Source organism: Mycetomoellerius zeteki, unplaced genomic scaffold (assembly GCF_001594055.1).
Source record: "Mycetomoellerius zeteki isolate Tzet28-1 unplaced genomic scaffold, Tzet1.0 scaffold48, whole genome shotgun sequence".
Classification (NCBI taxonomy): Eukaryota; Metazoa; Arthropoda; class Insecta; order Hymenoptera; family Formicidae; genus Mycetomoellerius; species Mycetomoellerius zeteki.
The window spans coordinates 433,364-446,816 of record NW_017257479.1 but is presented as its reverse complement, the minus strand read 5'-3'; the positions used below and the strand labels follow the sequence as shown (position 1 = coordinate 446,816).

At 33.9% G+C, this 13,453-nt stretch overlaps 1 protein-coding gene across 1 annotated transcript in view; it reads right to left on the bottom strand.

Annotated features, from left to right (window-relative positions):
* Nucleotides 1–12,782, bottom strand: part of LOC108727334 (homeobox protein TGIF2LX) — a 55,445-nt gene extending 42,663 nt beyond the window's left edge. The window contains exon 1 of the mRNA XM_018455436.1: nucleotides 12,671–12,782. Within this exon, the coding sequence (XP_018310938.1) occupies nucleotide 12,671 (1 nt within the window). The 5' untranslated portion in view covers nucleotides 12,672–12,782. The remainder of the gene's footprint in view (nucleotides 1–12,670) is intronic.
* Nucleotides 12,783–13,453: the final 671 nt, after the last annotated feature.

The window sequence follows — 13,453 nt, the reverse complement described above, 5'->3', positions numbered from 1 at the left end:
TCGGAAACGGGTATATTTCGATAGTATACGTTCCAAGGAACATTTTAGTACCAAAAACTTGTAAGTAACAAATTCTATACATGTAAATTTTGGTCGTAACGTTGCGACGCGCGACAATGCAGTTTTGATTATTTATCGGAATTTGTTTAACAATGTGATTTTTTCGATATTTCTTTGCACTATCCTAGAGCAACAAAAAAGCAACAAAATCTGGTGCATTTGTTTTTTTGATATCGCAGCTCTATATCTATTTTTTCATTATGAGGGGGTCCAGCTTTATATAATATTAACCTGGACCCCGCCATTTTTTTTTTATTGCTACTAAACGGTTGGAGCAACAAAATTCGCTCTAGAGCAACTAATTAGCAACAAAAGAGCACTAAATTTTTGACCTATCGCGAATTTGATTTTCGATGGTGGGGGGTCCAGGTTAATGGGGGTAGATAAAAAGGATGTACGGGAAGTCTAAAACACCCTGTATATACAGGGTGTTTGATAATTAATGAAAAATTTCTCGCAGAGGGGTAGAATGGATTAAACTGAGAAGAAAAGTCCTGTACCATTTTACAATTTTCGCAATAGTTAACGAGATATTAATTGATAAATATATACAAATTCGCCCGGCCCATCGCCCAATGCAAGCGCGCGGCTGGATAAGACCGCCCAGCTAGGCGCGTCGCGCGCGTTCGCTGTCGCTAGGCACTCGTTTATAATAAGCGGCAATGGTCGTTGCTAGACATTTTGTCGCGAATGGCGTCGAATTTTCAGCTATAATTATTCTTTGAGCTATGATTATTCTCTGTTCATATCAAAACGAAATCTTCGAACGAAAAATTTATTTTTGCATGCACGTACGTTGGAAGCATGCGTGCATGCGTGCATACATGCAGCGAGCCGGTGTGCGTCTACATGCAGTACCGCGCGCCAAAAAAAAACTATAAAAAAATGTACCGTGCTATAAAAAAAACGCACCGTGCTATTTACCGCAAGGTGGTGTGGAAATGATAGCAATCTGTCATTTTCTTACCGTGCGTAAAGAACGAAAGAAAATTTTTTTTTGGCGCGCGGTACTGCATGTAGACGCACACCGGCTCGCTGCTCACGCATGTGTGCACGCATACACGCATGCTTCCGACATACGTGCATGAAAAAATAAATTTTTCGTTCGAAGATTTCGTTTTGATATGAACAGAGAATAATCATAGCTCAAAGAATAATTATAGCTGAAAATTCGACGCTATTCGTGATAAAATATCTAGCGACGACCATTGCCGCTTATTATAAACAATGAGTGCCTAGCGACGGCGAACGCGCGCGACGCGCCTCGCTGGGCGGTCTTATTCAGCTGCGCGCTTGCATTGGGCGATGGGCCGGGCGAAAATTTGCTTATTTTTATTAATTACATTCTACCTCTCTGCGAGAAATTTTTCGTTAATTATCAAACGCCCTGTATATATATATATATATACAGGGTGGGGAAAAAGTACCGGAAAAAGTACCTGAATATAGTAACTTTCGAGCCTTATAACTCCAAAAGTATTTCATGAAAAAATATTTTGTTACAGTGTTTTGGAAAGCTCTCGAGATGTGCTATAAGAATATGCAATGAAAAATAAGATGTTCCGTAAAAAAATTGATCTGACCTTGACTTGATCTTGAAGACGCCACGCAAGGTCAAACGGATATGATCAGTAAATAGATCTTTTGGAACACCCTACAACTTTTGTCTGAAACACTTTTCTGTAATACTTACATTTTTTATGATATTCAGTCCCGGTACTTTTCCTCCACCCTGTATATATATATTGATTTTCAATGACATTTTAATCAGCGTTCAACACGGATTAAAGACATGTAATACGATAAAATAATTGTTTTTTTAATTTTCTTTTAATTAAATTACTCAATTCTTCTGTCATAAATAATGAGATCAGCATGGGAGCTTAATTAATATTTTTAAAAATATCGTAACATTGTTGATAATATAATACATTTGTGTGACAGCTTCGAAATCGAGGTGTCAACAACGCGCGTCCGGATCTTAATCGTTATCGAAAAGTTGTCAATTATCTACAGCGCTTTTTTGATATGCAGATATCTGCTCATTGATCAATAGATGGTTATTATGAGAGCAATCAAGAGAGAGAGAGAGAGAGAGAGAGAGAGAGAGAGAGAGAGAGAAAGAGAAAATAAATTGTAAGATTTATTGTGCGCATTGAGTCTTCCTTTTGCAAGCGATTGCTCCAGCATTTTTCCTATTCCGGGTGTAATATGGGGAAATATAAATAAAAGGAAAAAAAAATGAAAGAAAAAAGAAACAGGTCTGTCTCTCACGTGTGGGCATACGGAACCACGCTGTGAAAAAAACCTCTGTTCCCCGTTTTCTTTAGCCAATCGGATTTTCAACGATGAGGCTCAATAGATACCAATCTTCTTAGGATAAAAATGGCGGAACCGACTATAATACAAGAATAGGGTTTTAAGCCATAAAAAATGGACGAATCATAGTCGAGTATTCTCCTCGAATTCGATTCTATTGTAGATCCATTGTAGATCCGAATTAAGACCTGAACGGTATTTCGACTCGCAAAAAGGGCGTGGTTTGCCGGAACTCAGCAAGAATTTCGATAATTAGGCATACGAACTTGTGAAAGGCCACTCAGAGTAATAGCAACATATATCAAGGTCAAAGTCATCGAAGGGTAGTCCGTATCTCTACATAATTAATATTTTTTATAATTTATATAGTTCTTATTGTTATATTTCATCGTGTATTATATCGTGTATTATATGTGTTGTATTATTTCTGTATTATACTTTTTATTCCTTTGACGCTGTGATTTTATTCCTTTGATCCAAATTTGATGCTAATTTTACATATGGACCACACACATCAAATAATAAGGAATAACCGATACGTTTCACTGAATACTGTAATCTAACCGAATACTTATGTAATGTTATTTGTTTTTACATTGAAAATGACCCGATCGGCGCCGAAACGTTTGTACGAATATTAAATATTCTTTATATTTTAATTGGCTCGTAGCCCTTCTTTTATTTATTGATTTATTCTTATTGAGCCGTATTAATATTTTATTTTTTATTCCTTTGTTTTCATTATTCTTTTTCCTTTTTTCTATATTCTTAGAAGAGAATCTGTTCTAGAATATTCTCTTTATCATAGATCGTACATTGAAAAAAATGCATGTAATTTTACATGGAAATTATATGTCTATGACCGGAAAATATTACCTAAATATGATTGGAAATTTACGATTTTTCCAGTACATTTCCAATTATATTTATGTAATTTAAATAATTTTCCAGTCATAAACATGTAATTTCCATGTAAAATTACATGCATTTTTTTCAGTGTACATATTTCTGCATACAATTACATTATTCTACACACATCGGCGCAGGAGCATTTTGTTGTCTCTGTGAAGTTAGCACCTCAACTTAAAAAATCGGAAATTTTAATAACAGTACTGCTTGCACCCCGAATAGTTCTACAGTTCCTGAGGTTATAGGTTTTATTAATAGTACCGTTGATTTTGAACAAAAATTTTAAAAAATAAAAATATGCGGTGCTAACTTCGCGTGGCACCGCAAGATTCGAGAAAGTCGATTTTTTTTTACGGAATCTTCAGTACTCAAAGAGTACTAAAGTTCCTGATAGATTATAACAATAGTTCCGGCCAGTAAATATTTTTAAATAAATTAAAAAAAAAGCTAGCATCTCAGGTTTCAAAAAAATTAATTTTTTTCGCGCCACTTTTTAGTACTCGAAGAGTTCTATAGTTCCTGATAAGTTTCAGTGACACTACCGGTTATTTTTATATGTTTAAACAATATTTTAATCCGAGCGCTGGCACGGCACGTCAAGAGTAAAGTACTTTTAAACAGCCAATACTGGCCGACTTTCCGGCTTTATCGAACTATTAATTGTAATAAGATTAATGCTACGGAGTGTGAAAAATTTTATTTCGTTATTCGAGTCAATATAAAGATTGAAGTCTAGTCTTTAAAATGATTTATTTATTTGGAACTATTTTAGCCATGTCATCGTACTTCGAACAGTTTTCCAAAAAAGTATCGTGTGTGCCGTTCAGAGACCGTTTTGTTAGAAGGCAATCATGAAAGAAGGTTACCATGATGCAAAAATACCAAAATACAAAACATATATCAGGTTCTTTAATGAGGCCCCGCTGTTTAAATATAATTTTGGAGCAATGAATGTGCGAAGTGTTAGTTAAAAGTAAATATTAATTATGCTCCCTCAAGGTCTCGTCCGGATGGATATAACTAGGAGAAAAAATTTGCAAAAAATTAACAAAAAATTTGGCTTCGGGATATTCTTAGAACAATTAATTCTAGAAACATTTTAAGACCAAAATTAGCTCGGCAATTAATTACTTTAATGTACTTTACTCTTGTACGCGAGTCACACTGTCACACTGTTGGTTGAACTTTTTGACTTAAACAATGGCAAAAAAATTGGGAATAGAGCAAAAAATTAGCAAAAAATAGCCCTTCAAAAATGTGTACTTGATTTTTCATTTACTGTTTTTTTTCCTTTGTAGCTGTGCTAACTTTAGTCTTAACCCATTAAGAATCGCTGGTCGATTTTTCGACTAAAAAAAATAGATCAATTTTGGGAACTTGCGAAATCTCTACCAAAAGACTCCTTAAGAGCATAGTAGCCATTAAAAGAATTTTAAATTTTGAGAAAAAAAATTTGTCTTGGTCCTTAATGGGTTAAGCTAGCACAGCCATGGGTTTTAGCGAATCGACTGGAGCAAAAAATCACCGGGAATAGAGCAAAAAAATTAGCAAAAACAAAAAAAAACGCAAAAAGATGTAGTGTAAGTTTGATTGTGCTGAAGTGGCTGTGCCAGCTTAATAGACGTGACAAGAGATATGGAACGAAGAGCTCCTAAGAAATTGCGACCTCATCGTAAAACGTTACGTAACCGATAGCGCCACTTTGTGCCCCGCGCTTCTGACAGCCGGTCGCGCGCTTATCACGTCGCCACACTGCGTCGTGCGCGCCGCGCCAGCCGAGAACACGATTCAAGGTTGACCGCGGTTGGGATATCGCGAATCCATGGGAAAGTACATATATACGAGATATCGAAGAAGCGGGGGACGCGTACAAATAGAACTAAAAATTCTCAAGTAAAAGTTTGGTCTGTCATTTTTCAGAACCTGCTTAAGATAAAATGAGATAAATTATGTATAAGATAGAATGACATATCTAAGCATCTCATTCTATCTTATATATCTATCTGAATCTATCTTAAGTAAATCCTGAAAAATATGGCGGACCAATCAGAAGTTGTCTAAACAGACCGTCTAATCTCTCGAGCATCTAAGACAAAATGCGTCTGCAGAACAAACGAGACGAGCGCGAGCGTAACGAGTGAGCCGAAATGACACGCGAAATAAACGAAGGACTCGGGCACGAACGCATGGAGAGTCGGTCTCTTCTCTCCTTTCTCTCTTTCGATAGCAATTATTATTGCGCGCATTACGCAATTCTTTCGCCACTTTTCTCGCTCGGCGCGCTACTGGCCAATGACCAGGGCTAGATAACGCGCGCGCCCCACTTTATGGACTTGCTAATCTTGGATTATAACTCGAACTAGATTCCTCCGAGTTATGGTTCTCCTCCGTCTCCTCTTTCCTCTCTTTCTCTCCCTAATGATATTATCGTCCTGAAAATCGGATTCCGCGCAAATTAACTTGTGTCGCGCTTTCGACTTTACTGTGAAATTATCCGTGAAGACGTAAAAAATTTATATGGATCTTTTACGACTTCTACGTGATTCTACAAGGTTTGGACATGTATGTGTGCATATAAATGATTTTCCAAACCTCGACAAGATAAATTATTCCCCTCGTGTGTGTGAGACGGAGAATACCTTATTAATAATATTGATCTTAAAATTTAATTAAAAGATTTGAATACGATTTTGTGAAGATGATCTAAATAAGAATCTTTTAATTAATAAAAACATATTTGCATGACATTTTGATAAATAAATTAATGATAGTTTCAATAATTCTGAAATTATCGAAGAGTCAGGATAAGTAATTCGAAAATGAGCAATGTATTGAAATATATTGTCTAGTTAAGGGGATCCTGAAGCCGTTTGTATTACCGACTAATCATAATTTTTGTTTAACAATTACTTGTTTCCTCTTTTACAGACTCGAAAAATCTTTTTCCAGGATTAAAGTATTAATACGTGTCTGTGAGATGGAATTTATTTCGAGATTGACAAAAAATTTCGAAATTGAAGTCTCAAGAAAAGTTTTTTGTCGTTTTCGACATAAACTCCATCTCACAGACACATATTAATGTGTATATTTTAATCCTGGAAACGGATTTTCGAATCTGTAAAAGAGGAAACAAGTACTCTCTAAATCTGAATTAGTGGATAGTCACTAAATGGCATACTTGGCACTGATAATCAGTGAAATTAAACTAAAAAAGAAAGAATATTTAAGCATTATACGACTAAAATACTGATATTTGCATGTTAATTTCAATCTTCCAATACCATATTCATTGAATTTAACCACTAAAACAAGGTTAGTTAGATCACATAATAAAGATTTAGTGGCCTACTTGGCACCGATATCAGTGATTATCCACTGATTCAGATTTAGAGAGTAATTATTACACAAAAAAGACGACTTAAATTTTGGAAAATCTTTTTTGTTAGGCCTTCGATCACAATTTCACAAATTCAGGATTGTGCATGTCTTATGCTTCCAGGGAAAATATTGTTTGGTACGTACGATCTATAGAATTCCTGCACTAATTGTAAGGGAATTATAATCTGAGGTGACAGCTGTGAGAGCTGAAATAAAGCGAACTTTTAATTTTTTCTCTGATTTTCTTGTCAAATTTAGTGTGGCCGGTGTTTTTTTTGTGAGTACTTTTATTGTATAAAAAGATTTGGTAGGATCTATGAAATCAATTCGGAGAAATTGACAATCTGCAGTTGTCGGTAATTCCTGTTGATTTAGGATCCCCTTAATCTATTTAACTATATCTTTTCTCTGTAGTTTTCCTTTCTTTACTGAAAACGATATTTAGATACACATATTTAGATATTTGGATCCAGTGGCGTAGCAAGGGATAGAGCAGCGCTCGCGACGGTCCTTTGTCCTCGCACTCATGCCTTTTTTAGTTAAACTATTATTTATCAGCATTTATACTGTTTTACTACTTACTATATACTGGCCATCACTAATAGATTAATTAACAAATAATTTATTTAGTCTATTAAATTTTATATACGTATATAATATTTTTATTTTGCCTTTGTTTCTTCTCTCTCACACATATATATATATTATATTTTAACATAAAAATTAAACAACACAAGGTTTCAATTTTAAATAAACTGGAATTAAAAAACAAATTATTAACTGAATTATTTTAATGAACGATGAAAAAAAATTTAAATTTGAATCTTCTGGACTTTAATGCTTGCAAATTCTTTGATAACAAGCAACAGCACAAAAGTTGCAGCAATATTGCTGCAAAATTGTAGCAATATTATACGTTGTAGCAATGTTGCAGCAATATTGCTACAAGTTTTGTGCTGTTGGGGATCTGTAAACCCTATATCTTTTGTTCCATCTCGTTCAATGGAAGGCAACGCAAATTCATTTAATTGCATCTGACTCATTGTTGAACGAAAGTAGGTTTCAATAAGCTTTAACATTGAAAAGCTTCGTTCGCAAGCAGCAACACTCACGCTTATAATCAGAAAAATTCATAAGACTACTTAAAGACTTGTTAAATTTGGTAGCATTTCTGTGAAATCCCGAATCATACATGCAAGAAATATTTCTGTTGACCACCCATCTACTGATTGACATCCTTATCAAACGACGCCCGGGGCGAACCGCCCCTCTTGCTATGCTACTGCAGGGATCCTCTCCAAAAAATTTTTCCTCTAATTTTTTAAGACATTGAATGAATGAGTTTTATCTAAGAATGTCTCCTTTTCATTAAGTTTCAGTAAAAGAAAAAAATAATTTAAACTTGTTCAAGAAATAACGTTAAAATAAGTGGGCGTAAATTATGAAATATTTTCTAGCTAAATGTATATATATGTATGTGTGCCACAAAGTGTTAACTCAGTAAATGTATGTACATTTATTGCAATATGCTGTAAGCAGTGTATACATTGACTAGTAAGTGTATATGTTTACTAAAGTTAACACTTTGACTATGACATATACGTATAAAAAAATATACATTTATAAATACTTTAAAGATAAAATATATTTTTTTAAAAAAGCTAAAAATACGACTGATTACATGGCTCAATGATGTCAAAGATCTCGGCACATACAAGGCCATTTCCAGAAGAAAGAATTCTTCACAGAGACACAGATATAATATAATTATTTATACTGTGAAAAATACCTTTTCAGTTTTTAAAAGCGCCTCTTGATTATGTGATTTATCAGACAATGTCAGTCTTTTTTTCTTTTATATTATTTATTTTTCATATTAGTTTTTAGATACACGTATGTATATTTCTTTTGCATTATGCTAATAAGAATAATTTCTTCTACACAGAAAGAACGGTTTTGTTCAAGTATCTAAAATTTTAGCTACATACCAATCTGAAAATAGTTTTGTAGGACCATCAAAATAATTATGTAAGATGCTTAAACTGGTTGCTAGAATGTTGGAAAGGCAACGGCAACACGGTTGTCATTTTTTTATCGAAGGTCTCAGTATTTGCTGGAGATTGATTACTTATCAAAATTGTCCATGTAGAAAATATGCAAATCTTGATGACTTTCTTTTTTTAGATAATACACTACAAAACACAATTTTAACAAGCAATCAATCTCCAGCAAGCTAGCAGGATCTCCAGCAGAAAAGCAATCTGAACGGTAAATGTGTGAATGGAGATAAACTAAAGATAAACTTACGTATCTAAGTTTATCTTTAGTTTATCTTTAGATACTCACTAAGAGTATCTTTGCTATAACAATCTCTTTTAATAGGCTGTTTGAAACTGCATTAAAAATTGTAGGTTTCATATATCAATGAATATACATATATAGAAGAGATAAATCACCCTGTGATCTCTATAACAAGAGGCGGAAAGAGAGAGAATGTCAAAACTTTTTTGCAACATTATTCATCATGCTTCCAATTCCTACATAATTATTTTGATGATTCAACAAAATTATTTTTAGATTTGCTGGTTAAATTTACAGATAAATTTACAGATACTTTAGTAAAATCAGTTTTTTTTTTAATTTTTGATTCCTACATGGGCCGTTTTTAAGAAGTTTTATTCTTTGACAAGATGTTCGTGTCGAACGAATACCTTGCTTTAACCAATGATGTTAATGAATAATATTGCGCTTATAGAAAAATTTAAATTTTGAACGTATATATATATAAAAAATACCAGTTTTTATATGTTTTGAAATAAAAATTCGTCGACGATTCTACAGATAGTTATTTTTTTGACAAAATTTTTTTATCAAAATTTCTTTCGTAAAAAAAAAACGAATAAAAGAGCAGTTCCTAATTTTAAAATAATACAAATCTGTAATTTCATAAGTGAAAAAGAACAGAAGATATGAAAAAATGTAACAATTTTACAAAGTTAACATTCTTTTGATACATTCAGAGAAAAATAATGTTTAAATTGAAGAAATCGTTTTTCGTTGATTTTTGTTTAAGTTGAAGTGAAAATACCTATATTTATATAATATATGAGATTCAAAAAAAAAAAATTTGAACAAAATAAAAAAATCTTTATCTAATTTTAAAATATTATGTAAACCTGTAATTTTGTAGATAAGAAAGAATATGAAAAATCTGATCCACGATTTTATAAAATTGGCATTCTTTATATAGATAGAATTTCTTTTTGATAAAATGTTCCTCTTTTATAAGAAAAAAAACGGATAAACCAAATGAAAGCGCCGTTCTTAATTTTTGAATGTTGTAAACTTATCATTTTTTAGGAAAAAGAACAGAAAATACACAGTGGAAAATTTATGTTGAATTTAACAATTTCACGTACTCCAAACGGTCCACTCAAATTTTTATTAATTTACACGTGAGATGAATATATTAGAAAGTAATACAAATATTATGTAAAAAAATTAACACAAAAAAGGTAATATTGTCATAATTTTTAAGCAAACTGTGGAAGTATATTTTTTCAGTAAAATTAACATTTATGGTATGTTAAATTAATACATATTTTATTCATTTATCTTATAATTTATATTTTAAAATACATTATTTTTGTTATTAATCCACTTAACTTACATAAATTGTGTCATTTTGACACTAAGAAATGTTAAATATTAATTACCACAAAATATTTAAATAACATAACATGTTAAATTTACATTCAAATTTGTTAAAAATTTAACACAAATTTTAACAAGGATTTGAATGGACCGTTTTCAACACAAGTATAAAACGTTTTTACTACATATAACAAAAAATTCTGAAATAAAGATGCGAACAAAAAAGACTATTCTCTTTCTTTATGGTGAATGAAAAAAATTGACGCGTGATTGAGTTGTTGAGTGAGGACGAACTGATCTTTGAACTGCGCTTTTTTATTACGTTTACAAACACACCGCGCGAAATCAAACATAAATCTATGCTTGAAACGCGGGAGCGTGATCGACAAGATAGTTGCACGAGGTCTACTTTTTTGTGCATTTTCGCATGAAATATTTTTCGAGAATACAGTAGCTGCTTATAAATAAATATTGCAATAAGAAGAGCCTTCTAGAAGCCTTCTTCTAGAAGTGGAAAAAAGACTTTCTTTGTTAGAAATACAAGAGGAAATATCAGAGACCCTACAAATGGACAATTTCTTTGTTACAAAAATCAACGGGGGGAGGGGATTGTTAGACAGCATTTTTTTATATATTCATGTACAGTAATTAATTAAGGAGAAACCTTTTAATGTTTCCAGTACAAAAGCTGGATCGCGCGAATTCTGCGCGGCGAACCAATTTGCTGGATTGCGCGAATTCTGCGCGGCGAACCAATTTTCTGTATCGCTACGTGCATTTTAGCGTTCTATGACATAAAGAAAATTTACTATAGATAATTGCCGTTAAAGGTGTAAGACCGTACAGTCCCTTTCAAAAATTAAAATTGTGTTAATATTTACTTTCTATAAAAAAATAACTATACCTTGACCAAAAAGTTCCCGGAATTACCACCAGGTGATGCTCTGAGTCAGCTGATTTGAGTTCTGTTTTTTTGATTAGGTTGTCACATCTATCATTGACATTTCCACCAAATTTTATCGCCATAGCTTGACATTTGTAAAAGTTACGCCGTCTTGAGTACATCTACCTCTGTACGGTTTTCGATTTTTTACAGTTTTAAAAATGGAGTTGAATTTGCAACATCCATGAATTTTTGATCAAGAACGAAACGAATACCATCCAACAGCCATCGAATTCACCCGATATGGCTCCCTGCGATTTTTTTCTGTTCGATCGAGTCAAAAAACCACTACGGGGAACGCGTTTTAAGCCGAAAAGAGGTAATGGAAAAATCGAAAACCGCGCAGAGGTAGATGTACTCAAGACGGCGTAACTTTTACAAATGTCAAGCTATGGCGATAAAATTTGGTGGAAATGTCAATGATAGATGACAACCTAACCAAAAAAACAGAACTCAAATCAGCTGACTTAGAGCATCACCTGGTGGTAATTCCGGAAATTTTTTGATCAAAGTGGTATATACATAAAACAGTTGTGTAACATCATATTTTTATTCAACAATACTTTTTGTAATTTATTCACTGAATTTATTATCTTTTATTCTTGTAACATTGCAACTTAAAAAATGATAAGAAATATCTAAATTTTTTTAGAAAAATTCTTTAAGCATTTGAAATGAATAAATCATCTTGAATATTTAAAGAATTACTCCAAAAAATTGAGATTCTTATAATTTTTTAAGTTGAAATGTTACAACGATAAAAAATAATGACAAATATATAATGAATAAACTACAAAACGGTACCGTTGAATAAAAAGATGTTACCCAATTGTTTCATATATATATAATTTTCACATTTATTTTATATAGAAAATACAAATACCAACACATTTTCAAATCTTTTACGGAGAGTGTACCACCAGACACCCTGAAGGACCGCGCGTTGAGGTAGCACGCGGGCGCACCATCGCACATGTCACATTAATGAGGAACGTTATAAAACAGCCGCTCGTCAAGCGAGGGAAAATCGTTCACTCACCGGCACGGTGACGACGCATCTCGCGGCTGCGAATTGGAAGTCGTACGGTCGATGTTTATAGCTGTATTACACATATCACAACTGTCAAATACCGGCGAGCAAAAGTTAAAATGCACAGAATGTCGAAAACGTGGCTGCCGTTGGCATTGTCGTTGTCACATCGTTTCGATTCAAAAGGGAGGAGCGTTTCTACCTTCCAGGATTCAGAATACGCGTGAAAATACTCCAATGCACGTGTGCACAGAAAAATGAAAGCCCTTGTCAATCCCGCGTATGTATTGTGGCGCCAAGCTCGCGCGTTTTTGCAAAGCGACGCAGCAGCGTGCACCTCATGGTGTACAGCTAAAGAAATACAAAACAACACTTACTGGCGCGTGAGATATTCGTTCAGGCTTCTTCTCTTGTTATTCTGTCCCGATGCTGCCGTCCCAGTGGCTATACCTGGTCTCTTATTAGCACGTTATTCTCTTTGCCGCTATTGCTGACAGCTAAGGCGCAAGCGTTTACTTGACTGTCAACGCGAAGGACGTGTGTACCAAAACGCATCGAATAGTGACCAAAAAAAACCGCTATAGAGTATGTGACATAAACTATATTATAGAAGGTCACTGCGTATACAGCTAGAGTTCCTCTAATAATGGTACGTTTCCATTGAGCGCGTCACGTGTCGCATCGCGTCACGAGTTAACCAATCAAAACATCCCATTTTATTGTATCATTTGACGCGCGATTCTTTGCGTGCGGCCGGAATCAGACTAGGCATTGAAGATTGAGATTGAAGATTGAAGACTGAAATTTGACCAATAAGGACAAAGAAATTTTAGCTCCTTTCATTTCGATTGGTCAAATTTGAATTTTTCAATCTTCAATCTCAATCTTCAATGCATAGTCTGATTCCGGCCTTATTTCTTTCGCGTCGCGTCGTGACGCGATGAACGACGCGATGAACAACGCGATGAACGACGTGTAACGCGCTCAGTGGAAACGTACTATAAGGGTGAAATCACACGGTGCGGAATAGGGAATGCATCATTGGCTGCGTTCAGCAGATTCAACAGTTTTGCAACAATGGCTGCGTTCAGCAGAACGGTTGTTTTGCAACTGTTGGAAGTTTCCTTCGCGCTAATTGGATCATACTTTTAGATCTAGAA